Source organism: Mytilus galloprovincialis, chromosome 1 (genome assembly GCF_965363235.1).
Source record: "Mytilus galloprovincialis chromosome 1, xbMytGall1.hap1.1, whole genome shotgun sequence".
NCBI lineage: Eukaryota > Metazoa > Mollusca > Bivalvia > Mytilida > Mytilidae > Mytilus > Mytilus galloprovincialis.
In genome coordinates, this window is record NC_134838.1 from 90028652 (window position 1) to 90052109 (window position 23458).

The 23458-nt window shown below is 31.1% G+C and overlaps 1 protein-coding gene across 6 annotated transcripts in view; it reads left to right on the forward strand.

The window, feature by feature from the left end:
- Positions 1-3640: 3640 nt before the first annotated feature.
- LOC143044259 (uncharacterized) overlaps positions 3641-23458 on the forward strand; it is a 32084-nt gene continuing 12266 nt past the window's right edge. For 2 of the 6 annotated variants that reach the window (XM_076216189.1, XM_076216206.1), the window contains exons 1-13: positions 3642-4132; positions 6915-7178; positions 7716-7816; positions 8121-8217; positions 8719-8826; positions 9512-9669; positions 11019-11403; positions 14458-14655; positions 20001-20021; positions 20615-20791; positions 20980-21034; positions 21790-21881; positions 22645-22775. In XM_076216189.1, coding sequence (XP_076072304.1) covers positions 4025-4132; positions 6915-7178; positions 7716-7816; positions 8121-8217; positions 8719-8826; positions 9512-9669; positions 11019-11403; positions 14458-14655; positions 20001-20021; positions 20615-20791; positions 20980-21034; positions 21790-21881; positions 22645-22775 — 1895 coding nt within the window. In that variant the 5' untranslated portion in view covers positions 3642-4024. Of the gene's footprint in view, positions 4133-6914; positions 7179-7715; positions 7817-8120; positions 8218-8718; positions 8827-9511; positions 9670-11018; positions 11404-14457; positions 14656-20000; positions 20022-20614; positions 20792-20979; positions 21035-21789; positions 21882-22644; positions 22776-23458 lie in introns of all 6 variants that reach the window. The other 4 variants (XM_076216219.1, XM_076216225.1, XM_076216196.1 and 1 more) reach the window with 3 other exon arrangements.

Genomic DNA, 23458 nt, shown 5'->3' on the forward strand with positions numbered 1-23458 from the left:
AAGAACATTAGCATTGATATCAATCAATTTCTTTTTGAATAAGTTTTGTATTTGTAATTGTACCTGTTCTTGTACAATGGCCGAAATATCGACCATACAAGTGTTGTTGTCAGGTGTATTTTCAGTGACAGTGTCGTCATTTGAAGTTCCGACTGCCGCCTCCACAGGTGGACTTATGTCTTTGAAATCTGTCAACCCATCTACACAGACGGGTTGAGACAGTTTATTCAATTTAATTGCCTTCTGAACACTTTTTTCAATCATTTTCATGACCAAACTCCGATGTTCCTTTGACCAATTTTTGCAAATTTTGCATGGGAATGACTCGTTACAAATACGATGTTTGTAACATTCATCGTGCTCATCCAGAGTATTCATCCTGTCCGGACATTTTACACACTTCTTAAACTTATCTTCCTGTTTCTCCATCTTACGATACAACTTCTATAATCCAAATGAACGTACAGGGAAAGCAACACATGTGCTTTAATGGCTGTCGCCGAGAGAAACTGAAGAGTTACGCAAGGGAGATAACTGGAGGTGTTACCGTATTTATATTAAAAAACTCGACGAACGTATGGGGAAGTAGAGGGAAATTGCAAATAGTTAAGGAGGCAGGTAAGTGGAAATATTGAAGTGAACAATTTTTTTAGAAAGGAAATACTGCAAAAACAAATACCATACTGCTTTGTAACATTTTCAAAAAAATAAGAAAAAAAATAAGACCTGGGGCATATAGATCTTTACAAACAAAATTAGGTTACTTAATAAATACTTTTTAATATAAAGTCTTAATAAAAAATCTGGTATTTTGAGTTGACGTTATTCCATAAAGCTACTGACCAACTCTCTTCGATATTTAGCTTTTTAATTATTCATTCGAAAGAAAAGGGACTAATATCAGCCCCAAGAATCTCTCCACCATTGGATCCGCCAGACAGGATAGTGGCTATGACAAATGGAACATATCCGGAGTAAAATACGACACATATTCAAAATTTAAACAAACTGTTGGTTTATTAATTTTTTTTGTTAGTGGCAGCCCTCATTTACGAAATCTGACATCAAACGGAAAATTGGGTGAATTCGACTGGGAGACATTTGTTGATGGAATATTACTATAGATGTGTAGTTCTTATCCAACACTCCGCTGGTGGAATATTACTATAGAGGTGTAGTTTTTATCCAACACTCCGCTGGTGGAATATTACTATAGAGGTGTAGTTCTTATCCAACACTCCGCTGGTGGAATATTACGATAGAGGTGTAGTTCTTATCCAACACTCCGCTAGTGGAATATTACTATAGAGGTGTAGTTCTTATCCAAAACTCCGCTGATTACTTATTAGTTGTAAGTCAGGTATAAAGCAGACTGTGAACAGTCTTATTAGATTTTAAAAATCAATGATTTGCAAGATGAAGATGATGTTAAGAGTAAATTTAGATAATAGATTATACAGTATATCTAACCGGCAAAGACTGAACAATACAATTTTTTTGGAAATATAATTATATGCAAATTTAAAGTTTATTTGTTACATGTTCAAAAAATATAATAAAAATGATGGGAGCATTTTCTCAAGCTACAGGTTGTGACTAGATGACACATTTTGTATGGATAAAACAGGATAAAAACATCAGTATGTGATTAGAAGCTAAACCCAATGATAGAATTGTAAAATCAAATACGAGCAGATAGCTTTTAGAAACTGCTTTGTGATATCAAAAGAAAAGATAGGGTCACCGTACATTTTTCCGGCTAAAATATTAATAAAATCCACGTACATTTTTTCATAAAATGCCCTAATTATGAGATACCTCCCCTTCAAATGCCAATCTGAAAACATTGAAAATCAAGCAAAAATAATCTACACTTGTAAAAACGTTGATATCTATATATTAAAATAATTTGTTCTTTTAAATGAACATTGACATAAGTTATCTGTATTCCTACATCAAATTTTGCTAACTTGATTAAAAATCTGGACAATAGGTTCTCTGGTTGTTTTTTACAATAAAGGTTTTTATGTCTGACTTGTATATAAATTGTTGACAAAATTGAAGTGAGTGTGCGATCTGTGAAATAATGTCTGTTTATTAAATCTTTGATAGTGTAAACTGTAAAGCACCATGCAGCAGGATATTATCCTAATTTCTCAAGGGCAGTGAATCTGATCACTCCTTATCACAGTTGTGTAAATTTACAATCAATAAATTAACAACTCTATGAAACGTTTCTCCCTAGTTTTGACCACAGGAAACAGTGAGTTGGAAAGGTTTCTGGACATGCATAATTAACTTTCTATAGTCATGATAGTGTTTAAATCATTTTGATGTGATTCTTGAGATGAAATGGGTGTGTATATATAATGATTTTGATGAAAGCAATGATGCATGTTAGTTATATGTCCGTCATGTGGTAATAGGTATACTTATTTTATAAAATTATTACAAAGATATCGAATAAGAATAAAAGATGATCTCGATATTATAGGTATATCCCTTCTGTATTCTTTAATTTTTAAGGTAATATTTTTCTATTCGTTAGTATTTTTTGCACTTTTCTCCTTTTATTCATATTTGAACCCCAGTGTTCTCTGTTGTTTTTTTTAATTTTTTTTTTTTTGGTCCATTTTTCTGTAAATTTTATACATTCTCCGATATTCTTTCCTATCCAGATTTCAGACCTTAATTAAAAAAAAAACTTGATGGGCACCATGGTATTCACACACACTAAACAATACACTATATGATTTGGAAAAATAACAAATATATTCAGCTGGGGCCCCTAAACAAAAATGTGTACTTGTTCAGAGAAAATTGATAACACACTAAACTCTTAAAACATACATCTGTACAAAACAAAGAAAGGCCAGAGGTTCCTGGCTTAGTTGTATATTTCTTTATCTCAAATAAATCATTTACATATTTAATCAAGAAAGGACAAGAACCATTTAATCGGTGTTATTTTATTTAATGGACTTCCTAAATCATTTGTATATTGGAATCCTGAACACCCCCAGTTCAAAGGTTAAAAAAAATAAGATACAAGGGCCTGTGATTGGGATTAAAATAACAGTCAGTATTGAAAGTTTATCTACCAGTATACTGATAAAATTTGTAGAATTATAGGTTGCAGTAAAATAAATTAATAAATTGGAACATACAATTTTCTGTGTATTTTTTTCTATTTTTCTACATGCACGTGTCAGATATTCCTTTTTGAAAAAAAAGCAAGAAGAAAAGCTGTTTGTTATACTCAGAGCTTCTCAAAGCTGGTTACTATGTAGCTGGTCATCATCTCCTCAACACAACTGGGAATTCTTTTTTTGGGGGGAGGGGGGTCAAACTTTTGAAATTATGTTCTTAGGGGGGGTCACTATGTGGTTTTATAAAATAATGGGGGGGGTCCCAACATAAAATTTTATATCAAAAATTTGAACCCACCCCCTCAGCTGATAAATAATGACCATTCCCTTAAGATCGTTTAACATAAGCAAATTGTCAAATTTCTTTCCTCTACTACTTTGATAGTTGTCTATATTTTTCTTGATATGAGCTTAGGTAATTAGTCAGATCTTCTATTATGCTCTTCTTCAATGAAGATTTGAAAAGATGACATCAACAAATCCCATAGTGCTTTGCATAAACTTCCTGAATCCATAGTCGCAAAAGAAAGCTTTGTTAGAAACGTGGAAATTGTCGAAAAGACACCAAGTTTGATAGATTTTTATTAATATTTTATATCTTTCATATCAAACTGAAAGACAACTCCGTCAAGCAATTAAACTTCTAAGCCATAATCGAAAAAAAGACATGAAATGTCACTTGCTACATGACTCTAAAACAGAACATAAAGTTTATAGAACATTGACATAAAACGATGAACTTATTGACGAATAAACGAATTAAATGCAGTATGCAATAGTGATATAGAAACATGAAAACTTATCTCACATTTGAAACATAGACATCAAAGGTTCATTCAAAAGTAGATTTAAACTGTCAAAGTCACAAGAATAAAATGTCGCGATCAAGCAATCCAATGGACAATTTTGAGTACCTACGAGCAATTGGAAAGGGAAGTTATGGTGAAGTTTCTTTGTACAGACACAAAAGGGATAGAAAACAGGTATATTTTTTAAACAAAGTAGAATTGATTACCTTATCTGACATCAATGGTAAGAATTCATTGTGCTAATATGAGGCAGGCATAACCTGTGAATGGGGACGAAGTTTGTATTTTTTTTTTGAATTAAAACATGTTGATAAAAGAAACGGAAATGCCGTAACGTTTTCCGATAATGGTTCTGTTGTTAGGGATTTAGTTGTGACATTATTTAAGTTATGATGTCATATTCAATGTAAACAAAGAAACGCTGTTTTTTTCATATCAAACAATTATTAAAAATGATTAGGTGTTGAATTCCTTCCTATATGTTGATAAATATACATTTTATTCAAAGTCTCATGCAAACAAGACCGGAAATGGAAGACCGGAAACGGAAGTACATCTGAAAAAAAAAGTTAACGATTTTGAGTTCATTAGTACAATGAAAAATTCGGGAAATTTTCACGATTTTTTTTTTTTTTTTTATTGATTTTTCTACCGTAATTGGGGACTTCGTCCCCATACTAACATGACTTAAGTTTCATAAAGTGGATTTTTCTCGACATGTTAGTCAGGAGGCAACTTAAACTGTCTACTTTAAATAATTGAGGATATAACATATAACCAAAAAAATAAAACAGAATCTTTCAAAACATTACACATGTTATTTACAAATGTACTCGTACAGCTTTCAAACAAAAGAAGACAGTCTGAATTGTATTCATAGTCGGACCAATGTGACTCAGTCCGCTTTGTTTCTGGGATGAGTTATCTGGCATTCTAAATAACAAAAAAGCAGGACATATCGCTGTGAAAACAGTTAATTTTTTTCTTGACTATCCTGTGACAAATTCATGAAAACAAGACATCATGTACACAGGGAGCCTTTTATGATAAAGGTTCAGTCGGAATGGTTAATTATTTTTGAATGCATCAAATTTGCATATTTTTGTTATCATACAAATAAAGATGATATAACATGGTCAATTAAGTCCATTAAATTACAACCAAAAGCATTTTTTGACTAGATTACCTTACAATGTATATATGTCCAGGCTAGTTTGTACATTATGTACTTAAAACAGATTTCAACAGCACAATATAATTTGTTAAAGTATTTAAGGTGGAAGACCTTGGTTCAGGGAGATAACTCTTTAAATCAGTTATGTGTTTGTTCAAGTCAAGTTTCATCAATTTTTTTAAGCATTTACCTGAAACAGATTGGAAATAATCTATGTAACCTAGAAGCTTAGAATATATTTATAAAAATGGTTGACACAAACGTACTGATGATTTTAAGAGTTATTTCCCTTAACCTAGGTCTACCTCCTTAAAGCCAGGGTTTTTTAATTTGTTGGTTTACGGATTTTCCCCATGAAAAAGTCGGGTCGGTCGGGAAAAAAATCAAAAAAAAATCTCTCAAGACAGAAAAATATGCAAAAAAAACCCATATACCTTTCTAACAATATGTTTGGTTTGCTATTTTATCATTATTTCTTATATATTAGTTTGATGTAATATTATTGCTCAGCTGCCATTAACATCGCATGACATCGTCTTATAATTTTCTGTGAAAAAAGGGGATTTGTGTCCACAGACAAAAACGAAATTAAATAGTCATTTCACAAATGTAGCCCTGAAAATTTTTGAGGAAACTTGATGATAAATGATCTTCAAACACGAAAACTGATAAAGAAAAAAAATGCAAAAAACGTACAAAATTAAGTTTCAACACGTGTCAAAAACGTAATAGACTCGTCCACTAGAAAAAGGAAGATATCGGGTTCATCAGTTATCATGCATTCCTGTTTTTATTTCCAAATGGACAATTTATTTTTTATTATCAATAACATTAGTAGGAAGAAAATTCCAAAGGATTTGTTTTAATTAAGTTCTTCAACTTCACGTCTTCCACGGTTGGTCCTGGACAAGTTCATTTTCCATTTTTCTATCTTACGGAATGATGACAAATACGGGAAACGAACTTAATGTGTAATGGGTTTCAAAGACAGGTTTTGTTCCGCAAAGTTATTTGCGCAAACAACATTTCAAGGTTAGTCATGATTGATTTGTCTATTTTTAGTTACGTAAATAGGAAGTTTTAGTTTTCATAACCATAAGTGTTATCAATTCTGTTAGTGTTTAATGCATTTTATTTCATAGAAAAGGATATTATATTTATTTTTAGAGATAATGTTTTTGTTTGGGTCAGAAGGAATAAGAAAGCATGAAAAGTCATTTTTATTTTTATTCTGCAAATCGGCAAAATCGGGTTGGTAAATCTGTAAACCAACAAATTAAAAATTCCTGGCCTAATGTAAAATGATGTACAAACAATATGAAATCACATGGATCTTTTTTGCAAAATATAGATATTCTCTCTAATAATCATCGGTCTTATTTTTTTTACATTTTTTGTAAACTGACAACACATGTACAAGTTTGAAACAAGAAGATGCAATTTTGTGAGCATGTTAAAATCTAGAACAAACTACATGTATTGGAAGTGTAGAAATTCTGTTAGAGGATTCCCACTAAGATATATATTTATGACGAATTCCAGCCAACTTACTTCGTCTTCAGTTACAGAAAACCATCAACATACTGATGTTTACTTCCTTGCATTAGTACTAGTCCATTTATAATTCAGTTGCTCAAATAGTACTGATCTAAACCATCTTATGTGTTTATTTGTTATCAACACTAAAAAGGTACATGTACATGTAAGGTGCACAAATCCATTTATTTATATTATTTACTATTTTTTCCCCCATAGTTATAATGGAATTTTTGTCTTCCACAGTATGTATTAAAGAGAATAAATCTTGCAAAGGCTTCAAAGAAAGAAAGATCATCTGCTGAACAAGAGGCGAAACTGCTGTCAAAACTGAAACATCCAAACATTGTTGCTTACAAAGACTCTTTTGAAAGGGACGGACAGCTTCATATAGCTATGCAGTTCTGTGAAGGAGGTGATGTATACACCAAATTAAAAGAACAAAAACAGACATTGTTAGAAGAAAGACAAGTGGTGGAGTGGTTTGTTCAGATAGCTATGGCTTTGCAGGTAGGTCAATAGTATAACGAAGAGATGGATGGAGGTTGACAGTTTGATATGACTTTCACAAGTAAGCTTTTGCTGAAGTGACTCTTCTTCTATACATTTCTATTACAAATGTAGTATGCCAGTTATACAATCATTGACCTTTTTCATCTTGTATATATATGTTCAATTGGACCCATAACAATATAGACTCTATCACTACATCTAGGAAAAGGATAAATCAGGTTAGAATAAGAGGAAATATTTTATAACTCACTTCCATACGACATGTAGCATGGCATGAGTACAACAGACCAGGGCAACGACTGGCTGTATTAAAAAATGTATTTACAAACATACTTGTAGTACTGGCACAAAATATATTTGTTAAAATACATATATTTAAAACATAGTTTTTTTATAAGGTCACCTGTAATATCATTGAATATAGCAGAAAGTTTTTAAGTTATACATGTATCATCCATTCATCTGAATAAAGCAATTGCTTTTTTTTTATGGAGGAAATTTGCTCTGTAAACTATTATATTTTTTCTATTTCAGTATATGCATGAAAGGAATATATTACATAGAGATTTGAAAACACAGAATATATTTTTAACAAAAAGTAAAATCATAAAAGTTGGAGATTTAGGCATTGCAAGGTAAGAAACAAAAAAAATAAGGGTTTTTTTTTGCAATGAATTAGTATTGTAATTTGTAAGTTAAAAAGTGGATGTGAAATCTACATCTAAACCTTCAAGAAACAAACATAAAAGTGTATGGACTACTTTTCTGAATAACTTTTATATTATACAGATGAATTATAATAAGCTTATAATGGAATATAGCTTGTTCATTAATCTTTATGAAATTGAATACATAAATAATGCCAACATGAATAAATATTGCAATTGATGTTTATTCTGACCTTGTTAACAAATTGTATGACAACTTCTATATTTACAGAGTATTGGACAGTTCAACAGACATGGCTACTACACTAATAGGAACACCCTATTACATGAGTCCTGAACTTTTTAGTAATAAACCATATAACCACAAGGTTAGTCATATACATTCTATTTTTGGATCATTCAGTACAGAAATAGTCTACCCAAATTAAAGACAACGATATGAGATACTAACTGTGGATTCATTATAATTGGATACTAACTTTTGTGGGTTTTGTGGGAACAGTTGAACCACAAATTTAAATGTTCAACGAATTTAAAATTTTCTATAGGCTTTGTATTTAGAGATTGGCAACACCACTATATCAAATATCCAAGAAAGTGTAATTTTCCTCAATCCATGAAAAGGAATACCCACGAAAATAAATGAAACCACAGTATACTGCAGTATACATGTACATGTACATTATTAGATTATCCCTTTTTTTTGTAATTTGTTTTTCCTATTGATTTCTGGTTTTCTTCATTATTTAAACTTCCATTTCAGTTTTATTTTCGAAAAATTAACTATAATGGTTTTTGTTCACAGATATTTTTGCAAAAATTTCAGTGTATAACTATGTTGACCTTGTTAACTTTTGACCTTTTTTCAGTCTGATGTATGGGCATTAGGATGCTGTGTGTATGAGATGGCAACATTAAAACATGCATTTAATGGAAGAGACATGCAAGCTTTAGTATATAAAATTCTCAAAGGAAGAGTAAGTCGAACAATATCATAGAATTAAGACATTTTTTAGCAATAAATTTGTTAAACAGACTCCACTGCATTTCATTTAGAATAAGCCACTATTTTTTATAACTATTTGTGGAGATCATGCAACCAAAACCCTGATGTTGCTGGCCTGATAGTTATTAATTTTGCAGGATTTTATCACTACCTTTGATACACATATATACCCAAAACATAGTGCATAAAACGCCCTGCCTTTCAATGTTTAATACAATACAATGTTTTATTCTTAGTTCCCACTGCAAAATGAATGCAATCTTTACCCTTCAGTGCTTGCAAGCACTATGCTCATTATTTGTCATTGTCAAAAAATGTAAACAGTTAATTTCAAATTTAGGTAAAAACAAAATAAATTTAAAATTTCAACAAAGTTGGATTTTTATAGAATTTTATTAAGTCAATTTTGTCAGAAGATAAGCATTAAAAGTTACAAACAAGTACATGTTTTTAATCAAAACTAAACAACTTAATTGTGAACTGTCTAATGTCATTAAAATTAAAATAAGGAGATGTGGTATGATTGCCAATGAGACAACAATCCACCAAAGTTGAATCAAGTGGATAACCTATATTTGAAGAATTAGAAAATAATTTATTTAAAAACAATAAAACAATTCTGTTTAAAATAGAGGATTCTTTTTTTTTAACAATAGATGCCTCCATTACCAAAGAAATACAGTCCTGAGCTACAGCAAATCATCCGTAACATGTTACATCAAGAACCAGAACGAAGACCTACTGTAAGCAGAATTCTCAGAGATCCATACATTAAACGAAACATTGCAGTCTTTTTAGAAGAAACCAAGAAAGGGTAATGAAAACTATTAATGTCACAATAGAGCGACGCAAATGTAACAGTTTGTTAAACATGGTATGTCTGTATGTAAATGTTGATGGAGATGGAATTTTGACACTTCTCTATTTCCCATTGATTTGAATAAACATTTTAATTGTTTACTCTTGCTAGATTTTCAAATTTTCAAATCAACTTGTTCATCTGTATTTTTTTTTTACCTTTCTGCTTTCTTAGAGCCATGAACTAGTAATTAAAGAATAAAGCGTACTTACAATCATATTAGACTTGGATTTCACTTTTTTTACATGATATAAATCATATTATATTTGTATACCATGTTTGAGTTATATAACATTCTACTGTCATTTAAGTTCTAGCATTAACATCTGTTTTATTTTATTCACTGTCATGCCTAATTTGATATTTTGATTTATCATATACTCAGCATTAATATGATAGCTTTTGCATATGTGTAATGGGCGGAAGTGCACAAGCCATATCTTCCCACCCGGGCTGATAACCCATATCAAGTGCCTCTCGTGCAAAAAAAACATATCAGTGCCTCTCGTGCAAAAAAAACATATCAGTGCCTCTCGTGCAAGTTACTTCCGGTGTTTCCGGTATCGGTTGTTTACTTTTCCATTGTGACGTCAGATGTTTTTTATGACGACGTCAAAATTTACGGGAACTTTTGTGGGGATAGTTTAATACTTGCCAACAAATGCCATTGACAATTATGAATCATTTTATAGTACAACAAACATGGAGTAGTAATGATCGTAAAACTCTTCCAAATTTTCAATGTTTCAAAATGCCTCTATAGGAAATGTTACCATAAATATATAAGGAGTATAATGCTGTTGTTGGACAACTATAGTATATTTGATTCATAATTTTAATTTTCTTTATAAAATGTTTGACCGTTTTAGTTATTGCATTATTTTATTTGCCTTACATAAAACTATTGTCGGAAGTATATGATAAAGCGATTAATACATGGCCTTTTCCATATCAGCCTGGGTATCATCCCTCGACCCATATCAGCACCTCGACTCCGTCTCGGGCTGATATGGGGGTCTCAGGATGATAACCAGGCTGATATGGAAAAGGCCATGTATTAATCTCTATATATTACATAAATAAAGCCTAGTAAAAGGCCTCATATGATGGATTTTAGGCTGTGAGTGCCTACCAAAATGCCATGATTTTATTTCTATCACACTGGCAATGTACTTGTAAAGTTGAGGTAATATATTATATTCCAAAACATTCAAAAAGTCAATCTGTATTAAAAACAGATATTCCAATATTTTGTTACACATTCTGATTTTGTGAAAAAGTTGAATTTTAAATTAATATTTTAGACGACCCAGTACAGCAGGTCAAAGAAGACCAGTTACAGCCCCAGACCCAAGGCCTAGACCAGACAATTCAGCAGCCATGCAAGTTGGCAAATCAGTGCAAGTCAGCAGACATATGGTACATGTACCTGGTGAAGACAATTTAGACAGTGGACATAGTGCTAATAAAAATATTGTAGTTGAAAATGACACAGATACACAGCCTGTGCCTGCTCCTTTAAGGAAGCAGCATGCTCGAAAGCCATCCAATGGTGCCAATAAAGAATTACCTCCCATTGCAGAAGTTGGAAAGCCAGTAGAAGTGAAAAAGAAATTGGATTCATCCTCAGAATCAAGTGACAACGATACATTAGTAGAAGTTCATCCTGTTAAAGAAGTAAATGATGTAGTAGGTTCTCATTAGAATAATTTCAAGATATATATTCATACAGTTCAGATTTAAAAAAATGAATAAACAAAAATCTCTATCTTATATTGATATATCTTATTTTTATAAACAGATTAAATCAATCAAGGATCCGGAAATTTTTTCTCCTAATTTCGGTCATTTTCATATAACCTAAAAGTTGGTGCCCCTTTTCAAAAAATCTCATTACTGCATGACTATGAGTATGCTCATGCTCGTAGCATCAACGAACTTGTTTCACTGTTGCATCGTATTTACTTCATGATTTATCCTACAATTTTCTTAAAATTGATCAAGAGCAATTAAGGGAAGACAACAGTTTAAAAATAAAATGATTTTAATGACTCAAAACGAAAATTTTCTCTGTCATTACTTACGTTTCTTTCAATTCTGAATTCGAAATACAAACCGGATGTAATGCGACAATACTTATACGAACAATTCTGGACTCATTTCCTGGATTAGTTTTGTTTATCAAATTCACAGGAAATCATCGGCTTTTTTTATATTTTACCTTTAATAGTGTAACAATATTGCTTTATTATACGACTGCAAAAATTGAAAAATTTTTGGTCGTATATTGGTACATGTATCACGTTGGGGTCGTCGTCTTGCGTCGTCGTCCAAATACTTTTAGTTTTCGCACTCTAACTTTAGTAAAAGTGAATAGAAATCGATGAAATTTTAACACAAGGTTTATGACCACAAAAGGAAGGTTGGGATTGATTTTGGGAGTATTGGTCCCAACATATTAGGAATTAGGGGCCAAAAAAGGGCCCAAATAAGCATTATTCTTGGTTTTCGCACAATAACTTTAGTATAAGTAAATAGAAATCAATGAAATTTAAACACAAGGTTTATGACCACAAAAGTAAGATTTGGATTGATTTTGGGAGTTGAGGTTCCAACAGTTTAGGAATAAGGGGCCAAAAGGGGGCCCAAATAAGCATTATTCTTGGTTTTCGCACCATAACTTTAGTATAAGTAAATAGAAATCTATGAAATTTAAACACAAGGTTAATGACCATAAAAGGAAGGTTGGGTTTGATTTTGGGAGTTTTGGTCCCAACAGTTTAGGAATAAGGGGCCCAAAGGGTCCAAAATTGAACTTTGTTTGATTTCATCTAAAAAATTAAATAATTTGGGTTCTTTGATATGCCGAATCTAACTGTGTATGTAGATTCTTAATTTTTGGTCCCGTTTTCAAATTGGTCTACATTAAGGTCCAAAGGGTCCAAAATTAAACTTAGTTTGATTTTAACAAAAATTGAATCCTTGGGGTTCTTTGATATGCTGAATCTAAAAATGTACTTAGATTTTTGATTATGGGCCCAGTTTTCAAGTTGGTCAAAATCGGGGTCCAAAATTAAACTTTGTTTGATTTCATCATAAATTGAATAATTGGGGGTTCTTTGATATGCCAAATCTAACTGTGTATGTAGATTCTTAATTTTTGGTCCTGTTTTCAAATTGGTCTACATTAAAGTCCAAAGGGTCCAAAATTAAACTAAGTTTGATTTTAACAAAAATTGAATTCTTGGGCTTTTTTGATATGCTGAATCTAAACATGTACTTAGATTTTTGATTATGGGCCCAGTTTTCAAGTTGGTTCAAATCAGGATCCAAAATTATTATATTAAGTTTTGTGCAATAGCAAGAAATTTTCAATTGCACAGTATTCAGCAATAGCAAGAAATCTTCAATTGCACAGTATTGTGCAATAGCAAATATTTTCAATTGCACAGTATTGCGCAATAGCAAGAAATATCTAATTGCACAATATTTTGCAATAGCAAGATATTTTCAATTGGAGTTATCTTTCTTTGTCCAGAATAGTAGTTGAATCAACTTAAATCATTGTTTTATACAATAAACAATGTATATTCACTTTTACTACCAACTGATAAATTAAAACAATCTTTACCATTCAGTGATAACAAGCACTTTATTTTACATTTTAATATTTTACGATGTATTTAAATGAGTAGTTATTGTTGCAAACTCCATTAGAAATTTGAATTGAGATCAGTTTTGGAAAAAGGGAAAGGGGGATGTTAAAAAAAAGGGGAGGGGGGGGGGGGTTAAGTCTTTCTCATTTCAGATTTCATAAATAAAAAGAAAATTTCTTCAAACAATTTTTTGAGAGGATTAATATTCAACAGCATAGTGAATTGCTCAAAGGCAAAAAAAATATTTAAGTTCATTAGACCACATTCATTCTGTGTCAGAAACCTTTGCTGTGTCAACTATTTAATCACAATCCAAATTTAGAGCTGAATCCAGCTTGAATGTTGTGTCCATACTTGCCCCAACCGTTCAGGGTTCAACCTCTGCAGTCGTATAAAGCTGCGTCCTGCGGAGCATCTGGTTTTTAGCATGAAATCATTTTAAATTTATGATAAAGTGTCTAATCTGCAGAAGAGAATTTCAAGCATGTGTATTACACAATCAAAGCATGTGTGTTAGTAGTGAAAACATACTTTTTTCTACATAAATTTAATCAAGTTTTATTTTAATTTTAAATCATAATTGAGAATTGTCTCAGCTAAAAAGTAGACAGTTGGTATGGAATTTTAATTTCTTTATATTCTTTATAATATTAGTTCAGAGCGTGTGATTAATAGCCAGGTGTGAATTAAAACACAGGTAAAGAGATTAGCGATCATTAGCCAATAGCTCCCTGAGGCATTAATATAGTTATTAGGAGGGCCCTCAGGATTTTAACGCTTTACTGGAGTGACAGTTTAATTGCATAAAATCGATAATAAAACTAAAAATATGTTCAAAATGGTGATTTTGAAACTCGATCTCAACGAAATGACTGAAATTATTTCTGTTGAAAAATAAAATTTGACCTAAATCCCATTTACACGTTTAGGACATAATACTTTCAGTTTAGGACAAGACTGGCAAATATGACCGTTTCTGAACCCTTGTTATCAATATATGTATAGACATAAAGTGTATGTTTGTTATATTAAGATAATTACTGCATTGTATGATACCTATATATATTGTATTGTAAAATATTTTAAGCCGAAAGCTGTTTCTCCAAAGAAGAAAAAGGAAAGTGCCCTGAAGAAGAGAGCTAGGGAAGGTGAGACAGAATCTAGCCTGGATACAGACAGAAGTGACATTAGTGTGAAGAGTAACAGCAGTGGTAAAAGTGACATTAGTTCTAGAGGTGATGCTAGTTCCTCTAAATCGTCACATAAAAAGAATATATTTAAAAATGTAAGTACTGTTGAATTGTGTAAAATTATTGTAAAAGTATATTTTTTATAAAAATTACAAACTTTCAAATTATATGTTCACATGACTAAGTTGTACTCAGTTTGTTTAGTCTCAACTGATATGACATTCATACAACGCCTCTTATCAATAATGTTACAATATTTATTAGGGACAAGTAGTTGCTATTTTTCTTAAAAACATGTCCAGTTGATACTGCCTTGTAGAAAATATAATGTTCCTAAAAAAAAATTAAGTGATGTTAAATCAAAATATTTTAGGGAAAATGTATTATACATCATGGCAAAGTCTTAACATAAAAATATTTACAATATGATGAGAAACAGTCCGTTAAAAATGTGTTGTTTTTAAAGAAGATGGAAACAGTTGAAATAATTCATGATTAACATGTTTTGAATTACAGGCCAAAAATGTGAGTTGAAAATTCTTGAGTGCTTCTGATGTGATTTAAAATGACATGTTAATGGACTTCCTTGAGTAGCTTGAACCTTGATTTATTATTGGGAGATGTTCATATGAATTTGTCTAATTAAACTATGGTACAATCACTCAGTAAATCTCATGTACAGTATGTTTCCTTTCTGACTTAAGTATAAAGTTTGCTAATTAGGATTTTGTTTAATGAAAGGACAAACTGATGACTATTTCCACCATAACCTGTTTAAACATGACATTATAGAAAACATTTATCTACATGTATTTTCATTTGTATTTCAAAGTACTTATATTTTAGTAGTACATTTGACAGACCAGGTTAGGTTAAAGGGATAATTCGCGATTTTTCACTTTTCATCTTATTATGTTCATAATACCATAAAAAACATATTCACAAAGTTTTATTTTGATATGAAATCTAATAAAGGAGAAAATTGGGAATTATTAATTTTATTTCTTGAAACTTCCTGACTTATGTGACGTAGTTTAAGTCTTTGATGCATGCCGGGAGTGAAAATATCTCATTTAAGTCTTGTTCGTTAACCATCTAATAACGCGATTTAAAGCGCATCGACGACTTTTGGTGTAGCTATTAACCAACGAAAAATAAGTGATAGCCATGCAACTTTTAAAATTAGATCGTGTGGATATTTTAAAACGAATTTTATTAATAAAATTAATTCATACAATAGAACATTTTTATGATTTTTTTCTACAAATACTTTAAACAAACATATGAAATTGACATGATCAGTAGTGTAATAAAAATACACGTTTGTATTCTGAGCTTTTTGCTTCATTCCAGCAAACATTTTCACTTGCTTGTACGGTGGAAATAATATGTGTATTGTTTTGTGACACCTAAAGAATGTTGAGTGCGTCGGTTAACTCAAGGTAATTAAAGGATTAGCATTATGTAATTCTAATCCTTTGATCCTCATTCAGTGAAATCTAGGCGTCACGGTTTACTGGCTTGAAGGTGTGAACAACATTTCGTATGAATTGAAAACGGGAGTCAGTCAAAGTTTTAGACACAGAAATCAAGGACTTATATAGACGTCCCTGCAGAAATGTAAAAAAAAAAAAAAATAATTAACATTTTGACTTTTGATTAATTCAGTAACGATAAAATACTTAATTATTTTAATTGAAGTATAAATTCATAAATAAAAATAGCCTTCTAATCACGAGTGTATGAACTAAAAATTGTACTATCTTAGATTAGGATCGGCCTTAAATATTTCAAACAGATCATTAACAATTGCAATTATATAATTTAGTCCATCCAAAGTTATCTTTAATTACCTATTTATATAGGAATTAATGTTTTCATCAAAATATTTCAAATCTCACAACGCACGAATACTTCAAATATTTGATAAATTTTTAAAAAAAATTTGACAGAAAATTTAAGAATCTTTTTGGAATGGACTCGAAATTTACGAACATATATGCTTTTGAAGTGTGAAAAACATCATCAAAATTTATACATAATCGGGAATGTCCTTAACAAAATAGTCTTCGTCTCACACCGTAACTATATCGGGCCCAACTATATATATATAATACTTTTGCTATTTGACCAACAATGTATAAAAAAAAACCAGAACGAATTTAATGTCATTTTTCCCTATTGTTTAATGTTATAAGTCTGTTTCAACTGACAAGAATACCCATAAAGCGGACAAGCAGTTTGTTCTTTAAATTGCTGTCATTGAATATCAAGAAAGAAAATAAATCCCGAAATTGATTTGAAACTTTGATACTCTATAGATTTCCTGGAAAATATTCACATCCCTTAGGGATTATTAGTGTACGTCCAGTTGCGTACATATAACATGCATGTCGGAACAATTGTGATGATGACGAATTTCTTCCTTTATTCGAGAACAATCTAATTGATATATAAATGTCCATAACTTCGATGAGCCAAAGAAAGTTATATATCGACCAGTATTTAAATCTCTTCTTCTTCTTCTTTTGGTATACAATAGTCTTTCGACATTTGATGATTACATACTGTTGGCATACGTGGACTAGTCTACTAACAAAACTTTTACCCCAATTTACACAAAATGCATGTTCTTTCTTATGTACAATGTATATATTTGAATTTTCGCTATAGTTCCGTTACTTTTAATCCTGGCGTATATACGAATGGTCGACAAGTGCGTACATTTTTTTAAATCAAAATTTCTGGTATGGTCCGATCTGTCCTTCACCATTGACAAAAAATATGTATATAGATTTTTATTTCATCAAATCTGTAGTTTATTTTTAGGTATTATCTATATTTTTATAAATAATTTTCTTTACATCAGAAATGTTATTCACAAACAAGCGTACGAGTTTAGTAATGACTAGAATATAATATCACTTTCGGACACGCAAGATAGAGATGCATATTAAACACCTAATAGTTCAAAATGGAAAGTTATAAGTTATCGGCCCTGTACCCTGACCAATACCCTAAGAAGTGAAACGATGCATGAATTTGCAAGCTCGACAGGAAATCGCTTGAATACCTGGACGTGTCACACCCCCTGCAATACCTTTGGGAGTAATACCTTTAGCCATGCAGGTGATCAGTGGAGCGAAGATACTAATTTATTTGAATAAAGTTTATTACACAAAAGAATTATGAACTAATTAGATTTCCGAAAACAATTCAAGTTTCACGGAACACTTATTTATGATTTGAAATTTTTACTTTTTAACTAATTCCAATATTATCATTATTGTTAAAAATAACAGATCATGGTTATTAAAAAAAAAAGATAAGAAAATTTTCCGTATCAACTTAGTTATAGTTAACTAGTCGGATAAAACAACCGTACGATTGACAAGATATCGACACGCAATTCCGACTACATCGGGTTACTGTAGTTTTGGTCCTTAGACATATCTTGGGTGCAAATCGGAGAAGGTAACAAAATGGCTGACCGGAGAGAATTGATACTCTAAATTTAAAATCGATGGTGATCTCTTATCTAGCAGAATAAAACTTTAATATTCATGAATTTGAGCATTTTTATACAGAATGAACATAATATCAATTTTTGATTTTTTTGCGAAGTTTCCCTTTAAGTTTAGTTTCAAGCTACTTGATAGGTCTAAATTTCTTCACACAACAAAACGTTCTTTTTTCTGCTAGATGACAATTGAATTATTTCAATGCTGCCACAAAAAAAATGTTGTCAAAATTTGTTTGCAATAATATTTTTTCTCTATAATAAAAATGACTTGATTAGCCTGTTGATGAAATTACACATTTATATAATAACTGTTGACAGAGATCAACATTTTAAACCCCCATTATAAGCATACAGGTGGAAATATATGTTAAATTTTCAATGAAAAGAAATATGTACAAAAAGTTTAAATTTTATTTCATGTGTAATACTGCTAGAAAATAACGTTTTTTTTTTATTTAATGAAAGGCTATTTTAGTTCTATCTTAAAAATAAGGAAACACACATCAGTGCTTGCAGTGAATACTTTTTAGCCTTTTCTCATCACTTGGCCTCCGTCGTCTGTCATCCGTCGTCGTTAACTTTTAGAAAAATCTTCTCTGAAACTACTAAACCAAATTAAACCAAACTTGGCCACAATCATCATTGGGGTATCTAGTTTAAAACATGTGTCCTGTGACCCCACCAACCAACCAAGATGGCCACCATGGCTAAAAATAGAACATAGGATTAAAATGTAGATTTTGGCTTATATTTCTAAAACCAAAGCATTTAGAGCAAATCCGACAGGATAAAATTGTTTATTAGGTCGAGATCTATGAGCCCTGAAATTTTCAAATGAATTTAACAACCCGATGTTGGGTTGCTGCCCCTAAATTGGTAATTTTAGGGAAATTTTGCCGTATCTGGTAATTATCTTGAATTTTATTATAGAAAGAGATAAACTGTAAACCGCAGTAATGTTCAGCAAAGTAAGATCTACAAAAAAGTCAACATGACCAAAATGGTCAGTTGACCTCTTAAAGAGTTATTGCCCTTTAAAGTCAATTTTTAACAATTTTTTTGTAAATTTATGTAATCTTTTACAAAAATCTTCTCCTCTGAAACTACTTAGACAAATTTAACCAAACTTGTCCACAATCATCATTAGGGTATGTTGTTTAAAAAAAATTAAATGTGTCCGATGACCCCACCTGCGAACTAAGATGGCCAACATGGCTAAAAATAGTACATAGGGTAAAATGCAGTTTTGGCTCATATCTCAGAAACTGAAGCATTTAGATAAAATCTGACAGAATGAATTTGTTTGTTAGGTCAAGGTCTATCTGCCCTGAAATTGTTGGGTTGCTGCCCTTGAATTGGTAATTTTAAGAAAATTTTGCAGCTTTTGGTTATTATCTTGAATATTATTATAGATAGAGATAAACTGTAAACAGCAATAATGTACAGCAAAGTTAGACCTACAAATAAGTCAACATGATCAAAATGGTCACTTGACCCCTTAAGGAGTTATTGCCTTTTATAGTCAATTTTTAACAAATTTTTAATAAATCTTGAAAATTTTGTAAATTTTTACAAATTCTTTTAACTACTGGGCCAAGTTCATTTTAGAAAGAGATAATTGTAAGAAGCAAGAATGTTCAGTAAAGTAAGATCTACAAACACATCACCATCACCAAAACACAATCTTGTCATGAATCCATCTGTGTCCTTCGTTTATGATATGCACATAGACCAAGGTGAGCGACACAGGCTCTTTAGAGCCTCTAGTTCCCTTCCTTTTCACAATTTTTTTTAAATCAAATTAAAAATTTATTTTCACAAAATCTGTTTATATTGTCACTTTCCACTCACTATTTAATTGTTTGAGAATATAGGTGAAATTATAGAAATTAACAAAAAAGTAATTAAATAATTTAGCATTTGGATGATGATGATAGTGTAAGTATAGTGTGATACCTGTGGTGTGGATGTGGGTACATTTTATACACCATTTCATGTGAGATAGGGGAGGTAATAGTAACAATTTGCAATTTGATGATACATATATATAGAGTTATGCTCAAAAAGGGGGAAATGCTTGTACCAGCTTTATTTGTGTTCTGTCTATTTTTCTAGGATTTGCTCATTATTTCATATTGCAGTACAGAAAGATTTAGCTTCTTATTGTTTACATCGCTTTTACTGTGAAATGTAAAAAAAAAAGAAGTATATTTAAGTGTATAACAGACAGCATTTGTGAGGTTTATGATTGATTTTGTATGACATGTTTAAACAATTAAATTTGATTTGGAAATTAAAATGCCATTCTAAAGATCTGATGTCTCTTAAAAAATTGGATAGTTTAACTTTTATGAAATAGAAATATGCTGTATAAAGTTTACTAACAAGGAATTTTCCAGTATATAATCATGAGTTGAAATATGTATTATATGTATATACACGAACATGTATGAAATGAATGTAAAAAAAACCCACTCTTGCATTTTATAATGTAACGGTAACAACTTGATTTTAACAATTATTTTTTTCAGCCAAAGAAAGTTGACAATCCTCGTCCTCTTCCACCTCCTCCTAAACAACACCATGGTTCTGGTGAGCCTCAGAAGAGACCAAGTTTCTCTCTGGAAAAGCAATCTAATGGATCTAAATCCTCTAGTACCGGTACCTCAAGTTCTAAGGAAGAAGATTTAGATATAAATACACCAAGGGTAAGTGGGTTAGGCTGCACATTATAATACGCCTTGATATGAAACCGTAGTTTCATATGGGAAGTAAAATAGAGGTTTAAATGCATTTGTCAAATTTTTTATTTTATGTTGCTGGTTGGTGTTTATTCATTCTCTACTCATTTAGAATTTTTTTTGAAAACTGTTATCAATGTTTATATTTATTTCAGAGTTGCAATTTATCAGCCAGAGAGAGAAGAAGAGAAAAAGATAAGGCAGCCCAATGTAAGCCAAAAATTCAGTAGACAATTTTGATGAAATGATATATCATACAATGCATATTACACACACAGTAGTTTACAGTACAATAGATTGACTCAACTATTTGCTACCGTTTGGGTCACAAGGAATTTTCATGTATAAATGCTGTCCATGACAGAAATATCAGGTTCTTTGTGGGTATTGGTGCAAATATACTTCAAAACGATACAATCAATGGGATTACAAGTTTGAAACCATGTCTAGTTATTCAGTGGACCTAAGTTTTTAGATCAAATGTGTAAATGTTGATATGTTAATGACATTAGGGTGACATTGCAACTGACATATCTGTTTTAAGTACTTTTGGAATTTCGGGAAATATTCTTGGCTCTTATCATTCTTACTCCTTTCGTGTTTAAAACAGAAGATATTATTTTGAAGTTAGATAATCCTTGTGAACATTATATGATCTATGTATAGACAGTATCTCCTTACTCAGCGTCTGAGCAGCAATCATATATAGGTTCACTTTCAAATCTAGTCGTTCAAAGACATTCAGATCACATCTGATTGTTGTAATTAAACAAAAAAAATACTTAGTTTATCTTAGTCAATTTATGTTTGAACTATTTGTGTCAGACATGTGGATTTGTGTCAGACATGTAGATTTGTGTCAGACATGTGGATTTGAGAGGAAACACAAAAGGTTGGAGATGCATAGGTAAATTATTTGTTCTAGGTCTTTAAATCTTATCCCATCTATATTTTAATATTTATAGCTCTAGAAAGACCTGTTTCTGCCAGATCTGTTGTACTCAAACCAGTTCGACATGTTGAATCGAACAAAGAAACAAAAGCAGAAAAGAATCAGGTCAGTTCTAGGCAGTAGGAGAAAATGTTTAATATCATTTAAGTTTTAATAGATTTTACTTAAAAACTTTAATAATGCTATATATATGTTACTTATTTTCTGGTTATGAGGGTTATAGCAACTTTGTCTTTTCTGCGGTTACAACTATTGCTCAAGATTATATAGAGTGATTGTAAGGTGCTCATACCTGTCAATAATGATAATAAAGACAGAAACACTACAGTAATCAGTTCGGTTTTTTGACATTTCAGTGGTTTACTTTATCAAGCTAAAAAGTCCAAGGAATGCAAATTATCAATTAGTATGTTTTGTCCAATGAGGATGTATGAACAAATTCTTGAAATATGACAGCAAAAATAACCTTAGTCTTTGAAACTATTAACGGGCATGAAAAGTTATGGAATGAATCGCACAAATATTTCGTGATTTTAACTCTGGTATTATTAAATACTTCAGTCATTTTATTCATGAGATCCATTTAGACAAGTTTTCCACAGTAGTTTTATTTTTATATCAGAATAAATTAAATCAGAAAAAAAATATAACTCAGTTGAAAATCCTATAAAGAAATGAATTTTACTGAGATTGGTATCAAGATTGAAGTGAGCATGATGTACCTATAAAGTAATTTAAGATTCATCCCTCATCAACTTCCTGTTAACAGATTACTTCTATAACCTTACACATAATAGCCATGCATGAAATAGTCACAGGTCAACTTGTTTTTATTTTTATATTAAAATCTGTTTTCATTTCTTGACAGCGTGAACAAGCTCATCCTCGAGTGCAGGTTGCAGCACGACATAAGCGTATTCCATCAATGAAGGATGATAGTTCTAGTTCTGAAGAAGAAACAATGAAGGAAAGTAGTGAATTCAAGAGAGAACATAAGAGGTATCTTATCTTTAGACAACTTTATTATTAGGATTTTGTCAATGAAAAATAGGGAAACTTTCTCTGCCTTCATACTTTTCCCTCATAATCATATTTCCTTGTTTGTAATACAGCTCAACATTTATTGAAAGTCAATACAATGTTATTTTAAGTGATATATGCCTGAGAGCAGCATACAATTGTTCACATGAAAAGTGAATTGTGTGATAAATGGATGTAAATGGAGGTAATTAAAAATTAAAATCTTTCAAAATTTACTGGTCAACATGACTCTTTTTACTTTAATAATTTTAATTCAAAATCTTATGAAAGTAGAGAGGATATTTACTTTAATGTACTACTGCAACAGTTTGTCATCACAACTCCTCTGAAACTACACAACAGAATTTCACGAAACCTTAAGATGAAAAGGACATAATATGTAGTTGTGCATATCGACAGGAAATTACGATTCAATTTTTTTTCTAGGAGTTACGTCCTTTTGAACTTATTTACCTTAATGTACTACTGCAACAGTTTGTCATCACAACTCCTCTGAAACTACACAACAGAAACCTTTTTAGATAATAAGGACATACTATGTAGATACGCATATCGACAGGAAATTACGATTCAATTTTTTTTCTAGGAGTAACACCCCTTAGAACTTATTTGTTTTAAGGTACTACTTCTACAGGTTTGTC